This window comes from Mchenga conophoros, linkage group LG12 (genome assembly GCF_057382185.1).
Source record: "Mchenga conophoros isolate Kocher_MC1m ecotype Shallow Benthic linkage group LG12, M_conophoros_male_GT1.1, whole genome shotgun sequence".
Taxonomy (NCBI): Eukaryota; Metazoa; Chordata; class Actinopteri; order Cichliformes; family Cichlidae; genus Mchenga; species Mchenga conophoros.
In genome coordinates, this window is record NC_140537.1 from 37,471,254 (window position 1) to 37,494,047 (window position 22,794).

Here is a 22,794-nt window from a genome sequence, read left to right on the forward strand (position 1 = left end):
TGCAGAACCTTCCTTTCAGCTTCGGGAAGTGAAATGTTTATTATTCCAGGCGCTGGTTGATTGCACGAGCTGCTAGACGGTGATGAGAGATGATTGACACGCGTGCAAATTTTCTCTTGCATGACAAAAACAATGTGTGAAAGACTGGAGGAGACGACACGCGGCACAGCCTCTGTTTCCATCTTCACCCGAGAGCAGCGAGCGAAAGTACAGGGCCGAGGATACAAGCAGCGGGAAAGAGCTTCCTCAGAGGGCGGTCCTCCATCACCCATCAGAGGAGCAGGTGGAGGTAGCAGGGGGCCTCTGTGATCCTGACACCATAAGTGGGAATGCTGTCTCCAGTTTAGATTCTGTAGTTTGGTCAAACATCCCAGATTTTCCGTATAGTAGCCAAAACCTCCAGTAGATGTTAACAGGGAGCAGCGGACTCACCTCCCTGCTTCTTGAAACACAACACAGAGCCAAATGTTTGCACTGCATGCACAGACCGTGCACAGACCGTGCACAGACCGTGCACAGACCATGCATACCAAGCGTGGACGCTGTGGATGTTGACTCTGACTAGAACTCTGACTCCGCTTCTGTTTTCGTTAAAAACTGACCCACGAGTTTCAGACTTGGGGCTGGCAGTCAGCGTAAACGCTCGTTAGCGAGACGACGTGTTTACTTGTTTCTTAGAGACTGAGTCACTCTGGAAAAAAGGAAAAACCCTCAAAGAGCGGTTTAATTTGGCGAATTACATAAAAAGCCGCCGCAGATTCACCTTGTTATGATAAACCTGAAAGGTCCTTTGGCTTCTCTGTTCTCACAAAGCAATTATCTAGTTCCACACAAACGCCTCAGCTTGTGATTTGGGGTTTATTGTGTAACAAAGAAAGATGAAACTTTAACGACGCCTGTACGGGAGCTGGAGAGTAATCAGCAGAGCGCGTGCAGCGCAGATTAGGCTCCGCCTCAGCATTCGCAGACAGGAAAGGACACCTCGTGAAGATTGGAGAGACGGGAAAACGCTTCTGGGATTTTGGACGCCCAGGCAAGGCACGCCAAGGCTGCACTAGCATCGAAAGCACACAAACACACACACACACACACACACACACAGACGCACACACACACACACAGACGCACCAATCCCATCTCTCCCTGCAAGGCCTGTTTCCATAGCAACAGCAAATAAGCTGATAAAATGCCAGAGTAACTGGTTTTCTCCACAGGTGTGGAAATGTGAGAGTGTGAATGTGTAAAGCTGTGTGTGTGTGTGTGTGTGTGTGTGTTTCTGGGCATTTCAAAGTAATGCTTCTCGAGGGGTTTGTGGGTAGGAGGCAGTGAGTAATTGCTGACAGATAACAGAGCATGATGAGTCGTAGTAAGTGTGTGTTTTTCCATGTGAGTGTGAGACGTGCAGAGAGGAAGGACCTGCTTTTCTACCTTATCTTGCACATCCAGCGGGCACTTCTTGTCATGGAGGAATCTCAGGGTCACCACGTGGCCGTGTCTCGCCGCGTAGTAGATGGCGTTGGCTCCGCTCTGAGGGTTGGAGAGAGAACAGCGTTGCAGGATTTATCCCTGACCTTTAGTAAAGAGTCTGCAGCCACACGATAGGAACGCATCCTTGGACAATACTGTGCCGTGCTCTCTAACACGGGATCGTTCTGAGGATGTGCTTGGATGTTGGGCTCAGACACAACGTTGAAGCTGTGGTTTCTAAACGGAGGAACGAGATCAAAACACGTTCTTTCATTGTTTCTGTATAAAGTCATAACGTCTCTATATAAATCTCCTGAACTCGCTGCACCGATGATGACAGAATGAAACTTTATTTAATGGCAGCCTGATGCTGTAAGTCAGCGTGTGCAGCATTAACCTGATTTCATGTGTGGCACTGAAATCAAATCAAAGGCAACGAGATCGCTGCGTCAGAGTTCGGAGACGTGACGTCGACCCTGGTGTGGGTCAGCAGCTCCAGACGTCTCTTATTTTCTAACATCTTGGAAAACAAGGAAGGACCTGCAGCTCGGTGCAAGCACAGAGTGACTGCACGGCACGATGAAGGACGTTTGTCAGGGAGAAGCTGCTGCGGATGTTCAGCTGCTCACAGAACTTCCAGGAACTGTCGGCTATCGGAAGGGAAACGATTTCAGGCTCTGCTAAAGTCTTCCTCCCGTCTCTGACGCTTCGCTGATGAAGATGCAGCTGTGACAAAGAGTTTTAGCAGCGGCACAAGTTTTGTGTTTGATGCACTTTGTTGGTTCTGAACAACCTTAAGCAACTTCATAAGTTTCAAAGAAACAAGTCGACGTCAGCTGTCACACGTGGGCTCTGACCGTGCTGCAGGCAGAGCCCGCAGGGCTAAACTCAACCCTCACGTCTACATTAGCTTCTGATTTTTCTAAAGAAGAAGATATCTCACACTTTTTCTTATTTCAAATTAAAATGTGTTTATAAGATATGATAGAAAACCTCTGAGGCACCACAACAGCATCAGTGCACGCAGAGCAAGGACGAACCGACGATCAGAGTCCATCCCAGCATTACTGCGTATGAAACAGCCAATCAGCAAAGAGGAGCGGCTCTGATCACTCGACTGTGTTTGATATGTGTTTCATTTCTGTCATTACACAGGCCCAAATATTCACAATCATGAGAACCTTCATTATGCAACGTCGAAGCAGGTTTGTTCCCTGAAATATTGATTTTTTTTATAATATTTGATTTTCAAAAAAAGTTTGCTGTTAGCATCTGAAGCTGTCCTGGTTCACAGCAGGGTCAAAGGTCAGCTGTTATGCGCCTTACAGCTCCTCCATGCAGTCTTCGTCACAGCAGGTCCGGCTCTTACCTTGTCGTGGGCCCGGATCTCCGCTCCTTTCCTCATCAGGACCTCGATGATCTGAATGTTTCCACAGCCGGCTGCGATCAGCAGGGGAGGGGTCCCGTGCTGCAAAACACACACACGCGTGTTACGCTTCCTGTTTATGTGTGAACGCTGCGTCTTTAATCTGTGCGGTAAAGCTCAATCTGACAGCCTGTAGTTACACAGAAAACGTGGCGAGGAAGTAAACGAGACTGAGGTAGGAATAATGAATGAAAATGGCGAGATGACCTTTTCTGAACGAGTCCCTGAGCAGAGACAGACTGAGCCGACGAGTCTGTCAGGTACCGACTCTGCCTCTGGTTGTTCATCCTTCCCCTCCTCATTTCTTTCCTCTTCCTATTTTCTTACACTTCACTGAGTTTAATGGCTTCTCGTCCTCACATCGCCCGCCAAGTCCTGACATGTACCCGACCATCAGGCTGCGCGGTGTAAAAACTAAGCGTGTTTTAGTTTCTGTGTAATCATGCCCAGGCTGTGCTTTGATTTATAAAAACCCATAAAACGCTCCCTCGGTGCCACAAACCGGACGTGAACACGCCTCCCTAACACGCTGCACCACGAGCACATCCTCCGCCCACATTCACTGATGTTCTTTAATGAAGACGTGATGATGCTTCACAATAACACTTCAAATCTGCAGATTTCACCTGTTTACACACTGCAAAAGTCTGCAGGTGGCAGATGAGCCTGGAAGCGACTGTGGGCCCGACTGTGGAAACACGCTCTGTGGAAACACGCTCTGTGGAAACATGCTCTGTGGAAACACGCTCTGTGGAAACATGCTCTGTGGACCGTCAGTGTTTAAAACGTCAGGCTGTTTTTCTTCTGCTGTGTTTTGGCTGGAGGACGGGACGACCTAGTTTCTGGGATGCTGGCAGCTTTAAATAAATATGGAAAAGACACAAAGATTTTTATGGAGATCTTTGAGACGATTCAAGCTTTCAATTTATTCTTTAATCAACTTTTAATCTGTCATGATTTTGTTGGTGTTGGGATTTGTTGGATAAGCGGTTAATAAAGTCGAGGGATGGTTGTGTCAGACTTTATATTCCTGGGTGGATAGTCCACTTTGCTACGTTTTGCCTTGGATGTGAAAGCAGGATTGCCGTCCACACAGTGTGGAGCACAGCTCAGACATGTAACTCTGACAGCCAATCAGCTCTCTGCGTCGATCAGAGCTGGAACAAGCCGGATCAAACATCATCACAAACATCATTATGCAACACGAGGCTGCACAACAACTGAATAATTTCTCAAATTATTTGCATGATTCATCTGAATCTGGAGCACAGCGGTGCAATCCAGCCCACTGGATACTGTGAGACGTGCCTGCAGTGGAAAAACTGAGATCTTCAGTTTAATAAATCGCTGCTCCCGCTGAGCCAGCGTTCCTACACAGGTGTGAAAAATGCCCGAAAAGGGAAAATTATTCCCTGATTTTCACAATTTCTTGGGATCATGAAGAATAAACAAGTTATTTAGTTATAAAAATTGCAAATGTGACGGTTTTATCTGTTTGAATGGTGACTTTGTTAAATGTGAACGTTTAAAGAAACGCCGCTCGCGCTCGTGTGAGTCTGACCCGTTTCCCAACCTCAGCACAAAGCCAACTCGTTACCGAGTCTTAACCTGGTCCCAGCGTCTAAAACTCAAAGCGTGACTTCTCAGAGAAAGATGGAGGCAGCGCATCCACAGCTCCACACACACGTCTCTGTGTGGATGACTCAGGGTGGCGCCTGCTTCACTTTGATGTATTCAGTTTTGAATAGAGACACTGGCAGACGTGCTTCTGCGCCACTACTTCAGATTCGTTGGTTTCAGCAGGAACGAGCTGAGCGTGTCTGTGCGTCACCTTGTTGGGCTGGTTCACATCGTAGTTATTCAGCGAGCCGAGGAGATGCTGCAGACCCGGCACGTTGTCGTCATTTATGGCGTGGATGATGGCCTTCATCACAAAGGAGTCTTCCTCGTCCTAAACAGGTGAGAAACACGGTTAAAGACATTTAATCCTCTGCTGCTCACTTGATCTAAACCGAGAATCCAGCGATTACGACTCTGTCAGCGACACGTGACCCGGTCACCTTCAGCCAGAGTCAGCCGTGCAGCGCAGCAACCGGCCGTGCCACCTCGCTGCACAAAGAGACGACGATGAGCGAGGCGAGGAGGCAGCGAGAGAGCGAGGCTGATGTGGCGTTTGCTCAGCCAAGCTCGACTCTTTGGCCGCATTCCTCAACATAACCTCGCTGCTGGGCGAGCCGTGACTAAAGCACCTCGGAGAGCTGCAAACAGCACAAACATGCACGAGCAGCGAGGCCCTGCTGGGAGCTCCATGCCCACCTCGATCGCACACACGTGAAAAAGACCTCCGGGTCTCGTTGTGACCTCCAAAATACACAGAAATGATTTAATAACTGCAGTCAAAAAAGCGGCCTTCCGACTGCGACGGTAACCACACTCATCCATTTATTCATCGAGCGGTGATGCAAGCAGACGCTCAGCAAGAACGAGCTCTAATCACATGAAGTCTTTCTGCTTCACATCGCTGCCAAGTTCAAATGTTTTTATCCAAACTGCAGAACAAATACCTGAATGTGTGATAAAAAAAACAAGACAGACAACAATCAAAAGGTTCATTTGAGGAAGAAACCACAACAGTCCTGCAGGAGCATGCAGGAATAATGAGCTGTCTGAACTAGCGGAGCTGACCTCGGTAACATGAGCTGAACACATGTAAACACTGCAGCTTCTGTGAGAAACTTAATTATTCACAAAGCCGTCCCAGCAGGCCTGGCTGTTCTCAGAGCACGAACACCCACCTGTACCTGCTTTTCAGGTAAGTCACTAAACCGTGGAACTGCCTGGAAGTCTCCATCAGAGAGCTTGTGTTTGTTACCCTGAACCACAGGGGGCGCTGTGACCTCACCGTGCCCAGTCCTACCTGTCAGGTCACCTGTGACGGCAGGAAGCTGCTGTGTAATCCTTTGATGACATAACAGGGCCGGCCTCGGCTGCTTTGTGAATGATTAAGCTCCTCACAGAAGCTGCAGTGTTTACATCTGTCCAGCTTATCGTGTCGACTGGAAACGGACACGCTAACAACATAAAAGCCTCCGTGTGTCCGAACAAGCTGACTCATCATTTACCGCAGACGGACGCACGCCGGGAGCCTGGAAACCACACACACACGTTGGGTATTCATGACCTGTGGGGACATCTCACTGACATAATGCTTTCCCTGGACCCTAACCATGGAAAATGAATTCGTAAACCTCAGCCTGACCCATAACCAAACTGTAACTAACACTCAAACCCACTTTGAATCTCAAAAATGGCTTCAAACTTGTGGGGACCAGGTCTCCATAAGGGCTGACGGTCCCACAAGTACAGTAAACCTCCCAACAAAGACACACACACACACACACACACACACACACACACACACACACACACACACACACATGCAGCAGGAATGAGGAAAAGATGGTTTTCTGCCGTCTGTCAGGCCACAAATACCTGAGCTGTAACTGAACATTCAGTCAAACTGAAAGCGCTCGCGCTGCACGTCTCAGTTACTCTAACTCTTGGCTGGAGATAAGGACTGACTTCAGAGCTGGAGCCGGTGCATGAAGCTGAACGTATTTATGTGCTGCTCTGCTGGTGTGAGGCCCCGTCTTACCAGCGTGTCGTCGCTGCGGGCCACGCTGATGTTGCTCCTGGACAGGAAGGAGCGGGACAGGCGGTTACATAAGGAGATGAGTCGGACCGATTGCTGCAAGAGACAAACAGAGAAGACACGGGGTCGGTGAATGTGCAGAAGCAGAACAAGCTCACGTCACGTTAAGGATCCCCGCCGACAGGCAGGAGAGCGATTTTCTGCTCTGGTTGAGTTCTTTGCTCCGATTCATCGCTCGTAACCCGCTGACCTGCACGTGGATCGACCTCACACGTCTGCAAATGTTCCAGCTTCACGTCGATGTTACAGATTATATATCAACCATCATCACCAGAGAGCGAACTGACGACCTCAAATGATCAATAAACACATAAATGATTTTGTCCAATTAATAAGAATTCATTTATTAAAAGCAGGTTTTCTTTGTGTCGCTGCAGTTTTTTATTCTTCCCTCTGAATTTCGAGATGAGCCTGAGCTGCGTTTAACGTTTGTGTGTTTTGGAGGTTTTTGTGTATCAAACATAAATAAATCCTCAAAGATGAAGGTTGCTGCAAAGCCAGGAGCTGCTGTGAGTCACCAAACAGAAGACAGAAACATGGCGACAGCAGCGCCGCAGCTTCAAACGCCGCTGCGTTGTGTTGGCTGGGAGCGTCGCCGGGTCAGCTGTGACGAACCGAAGCCGACACGCAGTAAAGAAGCCGGCGGTGAATCTGATGGCTGCGGCGACCCCGTGGCGATCAACAGTGACAGCGAAGCACCAATGAGGAGACTTTGTAGCAAGAAGCTTTCAGAGTGCATCATGGGAAATGTATTTTATTGCTCCTGAAGCTTCAGCGTGAGCGTAGAAACCAGTAAGATGGAAAACTCTCACCTTCCACTTTCTCCTGGCTGCAAACTTTTTGAACTTCTCCATGTTGACGGCCGACTCCTTCCTGCTCAGAGCCTGCTGAGTGTCCTTTGGCTGATTATAGGAAACAAAACGAGATAAATGTTAAAGTTAGAAAAGCTCGGACAACAAAATCCAAACGCTGACATCAGTCCCACCTTGATCCAGGGGTGCTGCAGGCTGTCCTGGATGGTCATTCGCTTTCTGTGGACAGAAAAGGAAACTCGATGATTCACCATCAGTTGTTCCAGCTGCTGCGGTTCAGCTTCGGTCTTTTTCTTTGTGCATTAATGCTGATTATTTTCTGTTTTACAAAGGAAACACACAGTTGGGATGGAGACACGAAGCCTGACAGCAGCAGGACTTTCATTTATCTCCTAATTGTTTTCATTTGAGTTGCTTTAATCTGAGGCAGTTACAGGTTATAGATGTATTTTTGGTTTTATTTGTAAAATGTTTTGTGTGCTTTGAACCTGCTGCCCTCTGTTTGAACCTGCCAGGCTTCCTGTGTGGGTTTACTTCCTCCCACAGTCCACAGACACCCACACCGGGTGAGTGTAAGCTGGCTGTAGGTGTGCGAGCTGTGCGTCCGTGTCAGGCTGCAGCCTCGGCCACGTCTCTGTGCGTCTTTTAATAATTGCTTGCTGATATTACACAGCTGACCTTTGTCGCTCTGCACCTAATGAGCAATAAAGATATAACTGCTGCTCTTTGTTAACCTGGAATATTCAGTTTCCTCTTTCGATGCTTCTCTACGCAGCGTCTCATGAAAGGCGGTACCGAGAAACTCGGCGTGGTCGTCGGAGTAAAGGGAACAAATCTACGTGATGCACTTCGGTGCTACTTCCTGAGACAGACAACAGTTTGACAGATTTTAAAACGCTCACATTTCATCCAAACAAAGCAGAAGTTAACCTGACAGAGTGCTGCACCAACATTAATGATTAATATTTAGTAAAGCTTGATGTGCTTCAGGGACGGCCTCAGTCCAACAACAGCCCGTTGTTCAGGAAAGGTTTCCGTACGTCCTACATAGATTTTGGGGAACCTGGCGAAGGCGCCGCTTCCTCTCGGCTCGGCCCGATCGCCACCACATCCCCGTTTGCAGCCGAGGCGACTGCATTCACACCAACCACACAGGTTCCCAGATTTCCAGGCCTGTGCTGGTGCAGCTTTAACCCAGCAGACTTCATAACAGCATCTCTTCATTATCTTCCTGAATGCAAACCTCGACGCAGATCAATTAAAAGCCGTTCCATTACGAAGCGCTCGGCCCGTCATCTCTGAAAGCCCCATTAGGTGAAGATGGTAAAGTCTCTCTGTTTACAGCAGCGCATGCCCACCCCTCATCGTCTCCTCTCTGACTTATCCAAATGAAATCATCCTCACACCTACAATTAATCACCTCTGTTAGCCCCCTCGTTCTCACGCCGTTGTTTTGAAAGGAGCTGGCGTAATTACGAGCAGAAAAGAGCTTGATGGCGGTAACTGTCCTCGAGCACAGCTGCAGCCATTCAGCTGTTGCTACAGCAACTCTGTAACGAGGGAACAGTCCAAACAATTTTAGGAGCCAGCGCCAAAAGGCACGGCGCCGAGCGAGGAGGCAGGCGTAGCTGGAATATCTGCAGAAAGCACCTATTCAATTTTCCTGTCAGCGTTTTAAAAGCGATTAAACGAGACCAATCAGAGAGCGATCATTTAGAAGTCAACGCGTCGTTTAAACGCTGCTGTTACAGCCAAGACTCAGAGCTGAAGACGAAATGTGTTCGTTTGTTGTTCAGCTGACTGGAGGAAATCACACCGTCAACCAAACCACCTCGAGTCAGGATACGCAGGAAGGCCTCAAAGCAGACTTGTGTCTGAAGGAGTCACCCTGCAGTCTGGCAGCTCTGCATGGAAACGTTTGTCGTGATTAAAGCAGCTCCTGCTCTGATGTGACTCTAAGGCCGCTTTGATCTCAAATACAATGGAAACAGAACATACTTTGGATCTTTGACGAGCAGCCTCGCTATGAAGTCTTTGGCCAGCACGCTGGTGTTGCTGAAGAACTCCTCATCGAAGGTGTAGTCCACCGCCGACACGTTGGCCAGAGTCTCCTGCTTGTTGTCGCCCAGGAAAGGAGAGGCTCCGCTCAGGCTGCAGGACGAGAAAGGTTAACGGAGAGGTCAGAAACGTGCAGGCTGGCGGGTTTTTATCTTTGTGTGAGGACTTTAACAAACCAGCTCTGCATCACATCAGGTGGAACCTTCTCTGACTACAGCTCAGCTGTCTTGTAATCACAAAGGAAGAGGAATTCTGATTTTAGTCCAAACGCTGATGAGCTTCAGCCCCTGAAATCCAAACTACAACCTTACAACGCTTTGCTGAGTGAATGTGATTAAAGAGCTGCAAATAACTGTGACTCGTTAGTGAAGCGTCGCTATCAAACACTCTCAGGGAAACCAGCTGGACCGCTCTCGGTGTGAGTGCAGGAATTTTAATGCACCTCTCCACTGAACGCACACACAAAGCAGATGCACTGAGGGGAGCACGTTTTAATGGACAGACCACGGCGCAGCACACGCAGGGCTGAGCAGTCGTGCACGTTAACGAGGGCTCGGCCTCCCGGACTTTAGCCCGTTAAACCGAACAGCAGCTCCCGACAAACCCGGCCTCCCCTTCTGCTCCGACTCCTGCATCCCGTCACCAGCTGCTAATTAACATGTGATCTGGGGGAGGCGTGGAGCTGGTGCAGGTCGAGCTCAGGCTGAGTGGAAATGTATGAATTTATCGACTGTATAAAGCTGCTCACAACAAACGAGTCATTGCGGCGGCTCGTTACGAGGCCAGGCGATACAATCGGCAGGGAAGTGTGACGTCAGGACTCCTGGTGACATTTTACCTCCTGGTTCTCCAAAACACTCGTGCACTGAGCACCAGGCCGAAATCAAGCCCTGTGACCAGCCTGAAAGCCAGACTGGGGGTCAGCAGAGCAGAGAGGCGCCACGTTCAGTCATAGGATTCCAGGCTGTGTGGCGCACGGCACGCCAGGCCTGATGAAAGAGGAAATAAGAGCGCGTTTCATTACCCAGAGCACTGTTTATGATTCTGTGGTCATCGTGTCACGCTCACCGAACGCTCCCACACACACACACACACACACACACACACACACACACACACGCACACTATACATTACATTTGCCAGTGAGAGATGAAGAGTCAGTGCACCTCTCTGTTGCTCTGCTGTGATAAGAAGCTGAGAACAATCTATTTTCTACCTTGCCAGGCTGAGCTGTGACAGCTGTGTGGGCGGACGCCACGAACAGGGATGCATGTGTGAGTGTGCGTTTGTATTCATGTCTTTGTGGGGACTGGGTAGATGTCCCCACAAGATATCAATACCCCACGTGTGTGTGTGAGCACAGACACATTTGTTTGAGATTGTGTATCATGCAAACTGAAAAGCTTGTATTGTTTGCAGCTGCTTATTATTGAATATTCTGATGACACCTTTAGGTTGGCGTTTGGCATTTACCCCCTCCCTCCCTCTCTCTCTCTCCCTCTCTCTCTCTCTCTCTCTCTCTCTCGCCTTGTTTTGTTTGGCACGCTCGCATGTTTGTGTAGGCAAACGCAACTAATGTGCGATTTGTTTTTTGGAAAAATTGGTGTAGGTGTCACTTTGAAGGATAAAGGTGCGCGGGAGCTCAGGAAGCCTTCAGCTGAGTACACAGAGAGGCGACGGGATCATCGAGAGCCGGCAGCAGTCGACCGGCGGGTCGTCGAGGACGTGAACTTCACTTTTGCTGCTGAATTAAACTGTGCTGACACGTCTGCAGGCGACTGCTTCACAAACACAGAGCACACAAACAGCTGTCTGCAGAACAGCTGCTTTAAAGACCAAACTAAGTGAATTCAGGAGAATTTGTTGGATCTAATCAGACTACTGCGATCCTCCGAGCTCCTTTATCAACCCAACGACATGCTGATAAGATCAAAGCATCGGCAGAGCAGGATAACGTCCAGAGTCAATTAGCTTAAGCAGACTAGCCTCAAACAACAGTGCACGTTAGCGCTAATATTTAAGAATCAGAGCAAATAAAAGAAAAGTTTTCAAATATTAAAAACAGCTTAACGTGCGAGTTACATGCAGAGATTATCAGGACTGGGAAAATCCCATCTGTGGCTCAGAGGCAAATATCTGATCTGTTTAAAGTGTTTTAAATATTGTGACGAGTTTCGGCTCATTTAGGTTCCAGTGTGCGCGCAGCAGGAAAAACAAGCTTTTAATAACAGGGCTGTTCAGTGTGCCGGAGCAAACATCCTTCTAAAAAGGCCACTTCTTTAAAAATAATCAAACACTGCAGGAATTTACTAGTATAAATCAGTTTTATATTAAACAACCTTTTCCATCAGTGGATAATTGGACGTGCGATGAGAGCGGGTCCCATCACAGCGTGACAGTCGGCGAGCCCACAGGAAACGTGTCGCCGACCCTGTGACGGCTTCGTTTGGTGACTGAGCTCAACTCTTCCTCAAATGAAACCACGAAGAACAAAGAAATCAAAGAAACTGATGATGGCGTTGGAACAAAACGTTCTTCGGGTGAAAACCAGCCGCTGACCGTGGAAATCCAGCAGCTGTGGGCTGGATGCAGTCGACAACAACTCACAGCTTGATATTTAATACGAACACAATCACAACAGTAGCTCTCCGACGCCATCTTTAAAGCGCTCTGTGGGTGTTTGCTGGTTTGGGTGTGACACGAAGCGCCATCAAGAAAAAAAAACAAAGGCTTCGCACAAAAGAAGAGTCAAAAAGATCAAAGATGGAAGGAAACGCGTGTTTTAATCACATGATTCATAATCGCGGACACACGTGTTTGCTCGCAGCTGTTTCCTGTTAGCTCGTGAGCCCGTCACGTTTTATGAGCTTTTGAATTATTTTTTTTTGCTGCTAATTTCTGATGTTTCAGTGCATTTGAGCTCTCAGGGCCACCGTAGATTCGCCCACCGAGGTCAGAGAGACGCCGCTGAGATCGCGGCGTCTTGGCACTCGCTGTTGCTCACGCTCAGCGAGTGAACACACAGCAAAGTGAAACATAAAAACTGGTCCCTTCCCATCAGGTGTAAAAGCCGTCAGCCTGCATTCTTTCTAATGGCCAAAAGGGGGCGACTCCTCTGGTTGCAGTAGAAAAACGAGCGGACGGCTCGATTGATCCTGTAATTATTCCAATTACAGTCAGACAAGCAGAGCAGGTTCAAAAAGCTCCATCGCTTACATACAGTTTATGCAAGAGCAGGTTTGCTGCGGGGTTGAGATACTCACAGGATGTAGGTAATCACACCGACGCTCCTGGGCGGAGGCAGGAGAGAGAAACAGAGTTCAGCTTTTCAACATCTCGAACATCAAACACCATGAAAATCCTCGATGTATTCTACAGCAGACGCACAGCTGGGATGAAGCTCTGCGTGTTTACTCACCACATGTCTGCCTCCAGGCCCAGAGGTTCGTAGTTGACGACTTCAGGAGCTGCGAGGAAACAGCAGATTGTTAGCAGTCAGGTCGGCACACAGACGTTACTTCTTCTCCACACTAATTCTTCTCAGAGTTTGCTGAGCTTTACTGGAGCGCACGATCGCTTTGGGCTAGGTTCGCTGATTTGTTTGTTCCTTCAGAGGTGGGATTTTTTTATGGCGCCTGCTAAAGCTGCGATTTCTTTTCTCCCCACTTGTCTGTAAATGTGTGAATAATCAAAGACAAATCACCGAATTCATTTCTAATCGTGCTGAAACAAAACATCCTTCATCTGAAAGAAGAACCCACAAAAATCAACGGGATGATGTCATCGTTTTTCCTGCAGCTCCATTTATGGGCCAATCAAATGCTTCCAGACTGTAAACAATACGTTTTCAGCCTTTATTAGTTTATTATTGACAATAAGTCAGCTAACAGTGTTTCCCACCTGCAGAAGTGTCTGTATATCGGTGTGGTTTTTACATTTGGGTGCAGCGCTGCGTTAGAGTACGTTTCATTACGTCTCTGTGTGGAGCTGTGACTGAGCTGCGACGCAGAGACGGAGAACAACTCGATGCAAATTGCAGCAATCATGTGTTAAAGGATCTAAACTACCTTAATTTCCTCCATGAGCCGTGCATCAGGGCCTCGCCTCTAACAGCCGACTGTGTTGGTAAATGAGCCAGAACAGCAGGGCGAACTACAACAACTAACTTCCTGTTGCTATTACAGCCCCAGCACGCCGCCATCAGTATCACACACTCACCTTTTCCAGCTCGCCCTGCAGCGGCCGAGCGCTGCGTTCCCGAGGCAGAGCAAAAACTGAAACTGCAAATGCAAACTGCAAAAGCAAGACCGTGGCTCAGGGGGTTGGGAAGCACATCTGTAACCGGAAGATCACTGGTTCGATCCCCCTGCTCTCTCTGTCCTGGTCGTTGTGTCCTTGGGCAACACACTTTACCAGCTGTGGCTACATCTGTAGCTGCCTCCATCAGTGTGGGAATGAATTGTAAAGCGCTTTGGGTGCCTTGAGAACGCTATATAAATGCAATCCATTATTATTATTATTCTTGGCATTTACATTTACATCTGCCATTTCATCTGCTCGCTTCATACCGGAGACGAGACGAGCAGAGACGAGCAGGATTCAAGAATCCTGGATTTTAAACAAACAGCCTGCAGGAGCAGCGAGAGCAGCCGTGGAGGGAAAAGCTTTTAAACTTTACTTTGACTTTTAACTTTTGATTCAGTTTTTCTGCCTCAGACTTTACTGAAATTTTAAAATGGCTTAAAATACCAACTCAGACGAGACTTGCAGAAGGACTTAATTTATTTTGAATCTTATTTTATTATATTGAGCTTTTATTCTTATTTGCTGCTTCAACACTTTAGGTTTTCAGCGCTGAGAACAAATAAAGAACATGTTATTTTATGGAAAGCATGAATGTTTATGTTTTGCAGCTGACTCGATTCTCCAGCATCGTCTATCCCACACATCGTTTGGCTTTCTTCCACCTGATCTTTATTTACACCATTTGCCCGCTGACACCCCGCTGCAGCGGGAACGTGCTCTGGTCTTGGCCTGGATCTTGCTGGTAGTGGGCACTGGCACCAGGTGGAGGGTTGGCTGCTGCCCCAGAGAAGAGTAGATGAGGGCAGATGGCACTGGTGTCTCTGCGAGCGTGTGTACTGGTTTAGACATCTTTGTGGGGACCAACAGTCACTTATGAGGACAAAGTGCCCGTCCCCACGAGTGTGAGACTCAAAATGTGGTTTTAGTGTCAGGGTTACAATTAGGTTATAGTTACTGTTAGGCATTCATTTTTCATGATTAGGGTAAGTGGCAAGAGAAAGCATTATGTCAATGAGATGTCCTCACTAAAATATCAAAACAAGAATGTGTGTGTGTGTGCAGGCAGCAGGGGCCAGTTCTGATAATCTCCAGCCTATTATCAGGTCTCTCTCTCGGTCCCTCCGGTACATTTGGCGTCCATTCTCACAATATGCAACCTCTGGGATGAAGCCAGGAGAACAGGGTGGTGCAGTGTGTGTGTGTGCGTGTGTGTGTGCGTGTGTGTGTGTGTGTGTGTTCATGGTGGAAAACAGAACAGTGTCAGAAACACAAAGCCCCGTGTGCACAGCTGTGGGACACTGACCTACAAACTCTGGAGTTCCAAAGATGTTTTTAAAATCGTTGCCAAAATCGATCTTGTGGGCGAGTCCGAAGTCGATGATCTTGATGCGCGGGTGAGGCACTGAGCGGTTCAGCAGCATGATGTTCTCCGGCTGCAGAGGAGCAAAGAAAACAGGATTCATCAGCCGAACCAGACGGGAACTAGACTTACTCACAGGCTGGACTTATAATTATTATTATTCATAATATAATAATTCCTGAATAATCAGGCCTGTCTCATCTTAAAGACTACCTGTTATCCAAACAGACGCTATGAGTATTTAACAGTAAATGGGAGGCGGAGCCTTCAGCTGTCAGGGGCTCTCTTATGGACTCAGCTCTACTTTCAGATCAGGCTTCAAACTGTCTTTGTTGAGCAAACATGTGCAGCTCTGGACTTCCTGTGATTTTCCATGATGCACACAACACTTCTCCTCCTTTCACTCCACATGTGTTTACATTCAACAGCTGCATGTCATCAACCTTTATCTCTCACACAGTTCAGGTTTTCTCTCTGCGGTTCCTCTGCAGCAGGTTGGTTGTCAGACAGTGCTGCTGACACCTGATCGTCTCTCTAATATCAACCTTTCAGGGAACTGTTATGAATCGACTGTAAAAATCAAACTGAACTGAAGCGATTAGACAGAGGAGGAGGTGACATTTCCATAAAGCACGTCCATCTGCCCGCCATGATTTCAATGAAAAACAGCTCAGACGTCCAGAAACAGAGCAGACGTGTGCAGGAAACACAGCGTGTCCTGTGTGTGCAAATAGAGGAGGAGGCAGGAGCACACAGGAAGAGTCTGGCAGGAAGCAGGCTCATCAGGGATGGAAATCCCATGCAAATCATGAGTGGAAACCTCTCGAGGAAGTGGGAGAAAGGATAGAAAGCCAAAGACGAGCTTTAGATGAGTCCGCGTTCCCTTCAGGTCTCGTCCTTTCAGCACGATTACGAGCCTGGGATTCAGTGCGGGGAGGAACAGATTGGCTGTGGGCAGCGCTGACAACAGCTCGCCCGCTCTGTTCTCTGCTCCACCAGCAGCGATGTTTATGCTCATGTTTATGCTGGAGTGAAGGAAGATGATCCAATGTGGGTTACAAGCTGTTCCAGGTCTCCGTCTGCATCGTGTGGACACCTTAAACCAGGAGCAAAGTGGAAACTGCGACAAGGCGGCGAACGCAAACACAGATACACGATCGGTAAACAGAGACAGAGCCGACGCGTCGGAGCCGAGTTTTCATTTCATATACTTTCCAGTAAAAGAGCAGGTGACTCTAAATGATTATACGCACTGAGTTCACAGGTCACGTTACGGTCTCTAACAGCTGATTGGAAAAGAAAACATTTGCATTTCCTTATAAAAGCAGCGTAAACAGCCTCCAACTAAAACTCACAAAACATCTTATAAAGCGTCATATGACCAGAACACGGGTGGAAATATAAAAGACGCCTGACTTTAGTGGGATCAGTAAGTAAAGTATATTAAATGAAGTCTGAAGCCGAGCAGTGAATAACGGCGGCTAATGCGCGGAGCGGAGGCTGCGTGCTCGGTAAAAGCTCCGGCATCGATCACGAGCGGCTGAGCTCAGAGGTTATCATTATCTGCAGGCCTGAGGCCAGCGTGTCCCAAACTGTGATGTACGAGGACACCAGGACGCCGCGCAAGTGGAAAACTGATCAATGATAATGACGAGACACAAACAAAGAACACTCACAACCAGAAACACTGGAGCTCGTCCAGCAGGGAGGAAACATAATGTGCTGCGCTGTGCCGAGTGCTTCCTGACCTCTGCTCGTCCCTCTGGAAAACTGTCCACTAACAACAGAGACCTTAAACAACAGATTAGTCATGACTATGAGCCCGGAGACACAGAGAGAAACCAGAGTGGTCAGAAAGATGCCACATTATCAGCGCTCCAGTCAGCTGACGGTCAGGAGCAGGACACTCCCAGGGTTTCACTGAGACAGAAAACCGTGACAAACGTTTGGTTCTCATGTTTAAGGACGTTAATGAGACGAATCCCTGGAAAACCGAGACAAACTATTGAACATCACACAGCCAGTTAGTTAGCATGTAAGAAGTGCATTTGAAAGGCGCGCTCACTCAGACACGTTTGTGTCCTCTGAGATCGTCTGAACTCACACAGCTCAGATATTTTAAACATCATTGTATTTCACATAGCAAAGTTTTTCAGGGCTCCAGTTTGGTTTTTATATGTGCACAGTTAATTAAATATTAATGATGGTTTCAGTCGTTTTATCCCAACTAAACATGAACGGATCCGTTTTCATCGTCAATTTTCTCTTTACGTTTGAACATTTGGCAAATCTCCTAGGAGACACGGACAGACTCAGAATGATTCGATTAATCGATTCGTTGTTTTTAGATCTTTTTCATTGTGAGTGCACAACATCCTCAGCCCTGCGTGTTATTAATGTGAGCCACTGAACTAACACAGCTTTTATTTTATCTTTTTTATCAGTGGGTACAGCACACATACACACACACACACACACACACAAACACACACACACACACACTTTGTTTTCATATCTTTGTGGGGACACCTCATTGACATCATGCTTTCCCTAGCTGCTTACCCAGACCATAGCCCAACTGTAACCCTGACACTAAAGCCACATTTTGACTCTCTTCGAACTCGTGGGGACGCACTTGTCCCCAAACGGGCTGTTGGACCCCACAAGTATACTTCAGATTTTTGGTCCCCACAAAGATATGTAAACACACACAAATGCACACACACGCACGCACGGCGGACTCGGTTCAGCTGCAGATATACCTTGAGGTCGAAGTGAGCGATCCGCTTGGAGTGCAGGTAGTGGACTCCATCCAGGATCTGCTTGAGGAACTGCGTGGCCTCCTCCTCGCTCAGGGACTCCTTCTCTGCCAGGAAGTCGAAGAGCTCGCCTCCGGCCACCCTGGGCGAGGTGAAAGAAGGACGGGGAGGGGGGAGAGGGAGAAAGTGAGATCTCTGAGATCAAAGCCAGCAACAAATCCCAGATTAACACAGCTCAGCTGATGTAATCTAATCATCCTGATGCTTTAGCAGCCGACCAATTTACACATCCAGAGGAGCGCTGTCTGCACAAAACCGCTTTAAGTCAATGAAACCCTTCAATGAAAACGACCTGTTGGGTTATTTAACAACGGTGCACCATTTCCTGTCTGCATTTCAGTAAACAGCTGCAAATGTTCAAGTTCAAACACGAACTTGAAGGAAGAAATAACACCGGCCAGTGCTGCAATTACAGTCTTTAAATAAATAAATAAGACTCTGCAGCTTCTCTCACCAACCTCCTAAATACCCAGCTGACTTTACTTCATATGAGCTCATCGAACACAATGAAGCTGAGATTCAAAACTTCTTACATATTTTATTCTTCACAGTGAGGAAGAGCAAAGAGAGACGTGAGGATAAAACAGAGGAAAGCTCTGAACAGGGAGACGGGGAACGGAGAGGACGGAGGTTCGTCTCCGTCACGGTGAGATAAAACTAGCAGCAGTAAGAGAGTGTGTGTGTGTGTGCCTGTTTAGACATCTCCGTGGGGCCCACATATTGCTACTATACTTGTGAGGGCCAACAGTCACATCCTCACGTTTTAGTCTCAGGGTTACAATTAGGTTATGGTTAGGGTTAACATTCATTTTTGATGGTTATAGTAAGCAGCTAGGGGGAAACATGTCAATGACATGTCCTCACTAAGATATGCCAACACTCACGTCACACTTCATTTATAAACTGCATGTTTATTTATACTTTAATGGAACCAACATCCCTCCCACTTTAAACTGTACTTATTATTTATTATAGTAGCTACTGCACCTCATTGTTCTTGTAACAGTGACAATAAAGATTCTACTTTCTATTCTTTTCTATTGATTGTTAGAAACACATCTACTTTGATAAGTTGTGTTTACTTTGCTGTGGAAAAATAAAATGACCACAGTTAATGTTTCCCATCCTGAAATAGAAACACACACACACACACACACACACCCACCCACCCACCCCCGTTCGAGGGGGAACACCAGACCAGCTGCACAGCTCCGCCCACTCTTTACCTCATCATCTGCTTCAGTGGTTCACAGGACGCACACACACACACACACACACACACACACACACACACACACACACACACACACACACACACACAGCAGCTCTGTCACTTCCCTGCAGCTCGTAGCTGTGCGTCATTATCGTGGCTGTATTTACCACGACGGCAACGCAAAGACACAAAAGGACCCCAGAATCAACAAAACACGACATCTTGTCTCTTCGATTTCGCCGCACGCTCGAGAGCCGACTTTGACTATAAACACCAAACTGTACCGACATCAGCTGTTTCCATTTCACATGCAGCGTCTGCACAAACATCAATACACTTCAACAATATGTCACCATCACTGAACACGATTGTGCGCCGCGTCTGACGTCTGTACAGTCTCAGCGCTTCGTCTGAAAGTGTCGCTTTACTGTGACGTACATCAGGAGGAAGGTGAATATCTGCGGGCTGCTGAAACGCTTTAAAGACGGTGGGTATGCAAATAGCGTGAGGCGAAACGTGTCGCGACTTTAAAGCCTTCTAATAATCATGGAGTTGTGTTAAAACCCATTTTTGAAGCTGAAAAATGAAGCGAACGCCTTTAAAATCTGCCTGCATTAAAAATCACGCCTGGGACAAAGGAGGTGTTGGGTCTCTGTGGACAGCTCCTCCCACGTCATTAAACCGCGGCTCCTGCTGGCTGTTTAACGGGCTCTGTGCCTGACGTTACGACTGTGTGGTGCTAACCATCCAGAAAGTGGGTGGTGTCACCGTGGCTTCATCAGTCTTTCATATCGCCTGTGGTTCTGACCCATAACAGATCAGAGGTTCGTTCCAAGTACAGAAAAAAACATCGAAATCACACGTTACCAGATCCAGAGCGCAGCCACACCTGTCAGCAGCGTTTACCTCAGACATCAAACCAGCCAATCCAGGAGCTTCGAGCTCTTGTGTAACATTTAAGCTTTTAAAGCCTTTAAAACAAACTTCCTGGTTCATATTTGATCCTCTATCAGCAGCAGCTGAACACCGACAGACGTCTCGTCACCATCAGCAGATCAAAGTGCGTCGTGAAAACGAGACGGATCGAAGACTTCAGGGAAACTCGAGTGTTTTCTGCTGAAATATTTGGCTTGTATGTGAACTCTATACTCTCACAACCATCAGCACCTCCATCACTTATGGAGGCACTGGTGTGGCTTCTGTGGGAGCCTGGTGTGTTTCTCCTCTGAACTCTCATACGTTCGAGCTGCAACACCCAACAGAGGAAGCTCGAGGACAGAAACGTCTCCTGCTTCACTCACTCGTTAATAACGCCCACAGATAACCGACCTCCACTTCCTCTGAAAGACTCACAACATCTGCACTTCAACAACACAAAGAAAAAAGCATGAATTTTCCATATTTGTCCTTCATGAGGTTCACTACGTCATTACGTAGTGAAAATAAAGTGAGCAGTGAACATGTGGGATACTGTGTGTGATGGAGGTAGAGGATAGATGGATGGAGCAGAGGTGGAGGTCTTTAGAATGACCCGAGGGCAAAGGTGGCTCAGCTGACACGCGTCCCTGACAGGTGAGAACCTCCCGAAACACGACGTGTCTGAGGAGGGAGACGGCGGCTCTCAGACCGTCCACTTACAAAGTGCCTCCGACAGTCTTACAGGTTTAAAGACGCGACTTCTTATAAACTTCTTATAAACTTATGAGCTTGGATTTAAAAAGGCCTCAGAGAGGAGATAAACGGCTACTTAGGGTGGAGAATTCGAACATGAACCGAGGCGTCACTATTTTTAAGCCCATGAATGTTCTCAGTAAACTGATTATATGCTAATGAGAGTTTTCCCCTGATTTTACTGCTGAACCTGTAATTTCACAGCCCATGAACAGAGTCCAATCAGGAGCAGAGAGGCTGTGTTTCCTGCTTTGGGAACGAGGAAACATGAAAACTGGAAAACAACAGCCAACCTCATTCTGCTGTTATTAACATGTTCTAACATCTTTAACAGCCTAAAGAACATAAACAACAGAGATACACGACATGGAAAAGAGATTATTTGTTGCCATAGTTACGCGGTCTGCCCGCTCACTATCGGCGTGGAGACGAGGTCGCGGCGAACCACAACAAACACGGTGCCATTATTTCAGACGCGATCAGCGGACAGGAATGCCGTCGGGCGACTATCTGCAGCGCGGCGACCTTATTGTTGAGGCGCAGAGTAATGGTGAATAATGGTGCATAGTTGGAATACAAACACTGCTGATGTTTGAAGTAAGCGTGTAAAACTGGTTTAACTGGTGGGATACAGTTACCGTCACGGTTTTTATCAGCCGTCTGTTTGAAGACAAACCGGCTCCTGCAGGACGTTTATCAGAGGAGGAGCCAGTCTGTGTCTCCTCCACAAGACAGACTCTCACCGATTCTGGTCGACCGTTTGGCTTTTTTTAAATGCTTTAAACATCTGATGAATGAATCCCTCTGATCTGCTCTTCACGTGTTTCACGTGTTCTGATTTGAACCTTTATGACGCAGAATCTTCTTTATTTTTTTACTTTGTTGATGTTTTTGGACCTTTTGTGGTTTTAAATGTATTTTACACATGTTTTTGACAAACAGAAGACAAACTCACAGCTCCAGGATCAGGATGACCTCCGCCTTGTTTTCAAAGACTTCGTGCAGCGCGATGACGTTCGGGTGCTGGATCTCTTTCAGGATGTTCACCTCGCGCTCGATGTCCTCCCGCGTCACCCCTCGTCGGCTCGACTTGCTGCGCCGCTTCTTGATGAATTTGGCGGCGAACTCCACACCTGTAGTCCTGTGTCTGCATCTTCTGACCACAGCAAACTGACCGCTGCAGACGGGAGGGAACACAGAGAGCGCTCAGCAAACACCACAACAGCTTATTTCAGACAGAGGATGAAGTCTGAGACAGGTGATAGACAGAAGGATTATTCTGAAGTGTGAACACAAAGCTGCTGTAGCAGAGACCTAAGATAGAGCATATGGAGCTACATGATGACTGCAGCTGAAAGGGCAGAGAAATCATTCAGAACAAACCTGAGAAAATGAAAAATACATAAAGATGTGTAGCAGCGAGCTGAAAGGAACCTCGGCTGCTCAGCGACCTTAAAAACAGACTTCAGGCTGCATATATGCATCACTGTCAATATGGTAAACACAGACAGCTGAGCCAAAGGGAGTGGGAGGGACTATGAGAAGCAAACTGGTGATCAGGAACAGCTTTAATTAATAAGTGCTGGATGAATCACGGCTGAAGCTGAAATAGCAACGCAGGAATAAAGACAGCAGTGTGCAACACGACAGCCTGCACGGGTGCAGTCGGGTTATTTCTCGTGGCCTTGGTCTCTGATGCAGAACGCTCCCACATCTTTAATAAAAGACTTGTGCACAGAGTGCAGAGGCACACCTCCCTCCACCTTCAGCAGCCCCTCGTAATCAGTTCAGGAACAGTGTGCAAAAAGCAGCACAGCTCTCAGCGTCAGCACCTCGTCCACAGAGCCGACAAACATCCAGACTTTAAACTCTTACTCTGAAACCAGACGTGCACCTCAACAATAATGAGCTGCGTGTCCTCGTTGGCACGTCCGGCACAGATACTCTATG

The 22,794-nt window shown here is 47.6% G+C and overlaps 1 protein-coding gene across 1 annotated transcript in view; it reads right to left on the reverse strand.

The window, feature by feature from the left end:
• dapk1 (death-associated protein kinase 1) overlaps positions 1–22,794 on the reverse strand; it is a 66,248-nt gene that overhangs the window by 19,140 nt on the left and 24,314 nt on the right. Inside the window, exons 3-14 of the mRNA XM_085295600.1 lie at positions 21,800–22,021; positions 17,904–18,042; positions 15,085–15,214; positions 12,895–12,943; positions 12,740–12,766; positions 9,416–9,568; positions 7,591–7,636; positions 7,418–7,507; positions 6,549–6,641; positions 4,725–4,844; positions 2,837–2,935; positions 1,429–1,527 (exon numbers count right to left, since the gene is read on the reverse strand). Coding sequence (XP_085151726.1) covers positions 1,429–1,527; positions 2,837–2,935; positions 4,725–4,844; positions 6,549–6,641; positions 7,418–7,507; positions 7,591–7,636; positions 9,416–9,568; positions 12,740–12,766; positions 12,895–12,943; positions 15,085–15,214; positions 17,904–18,042; positions 21,800–22,021 — 1,267 coding nt within the window. The remainder of the gene's footprint in view (positions 1–1,428; positions 1,528–2,836; positions 2,936–4,724; positions 4,845–6,548; positions 6,642–7,417; positions 7,508–7,590; positions 7,637–9,415; positions 9,569–12,739; positions 12,767–12,894; positions 12,944–15,084; positions 15,215–17,903; positions 18,043–21,799; positions 22,022–22,794) is intronic.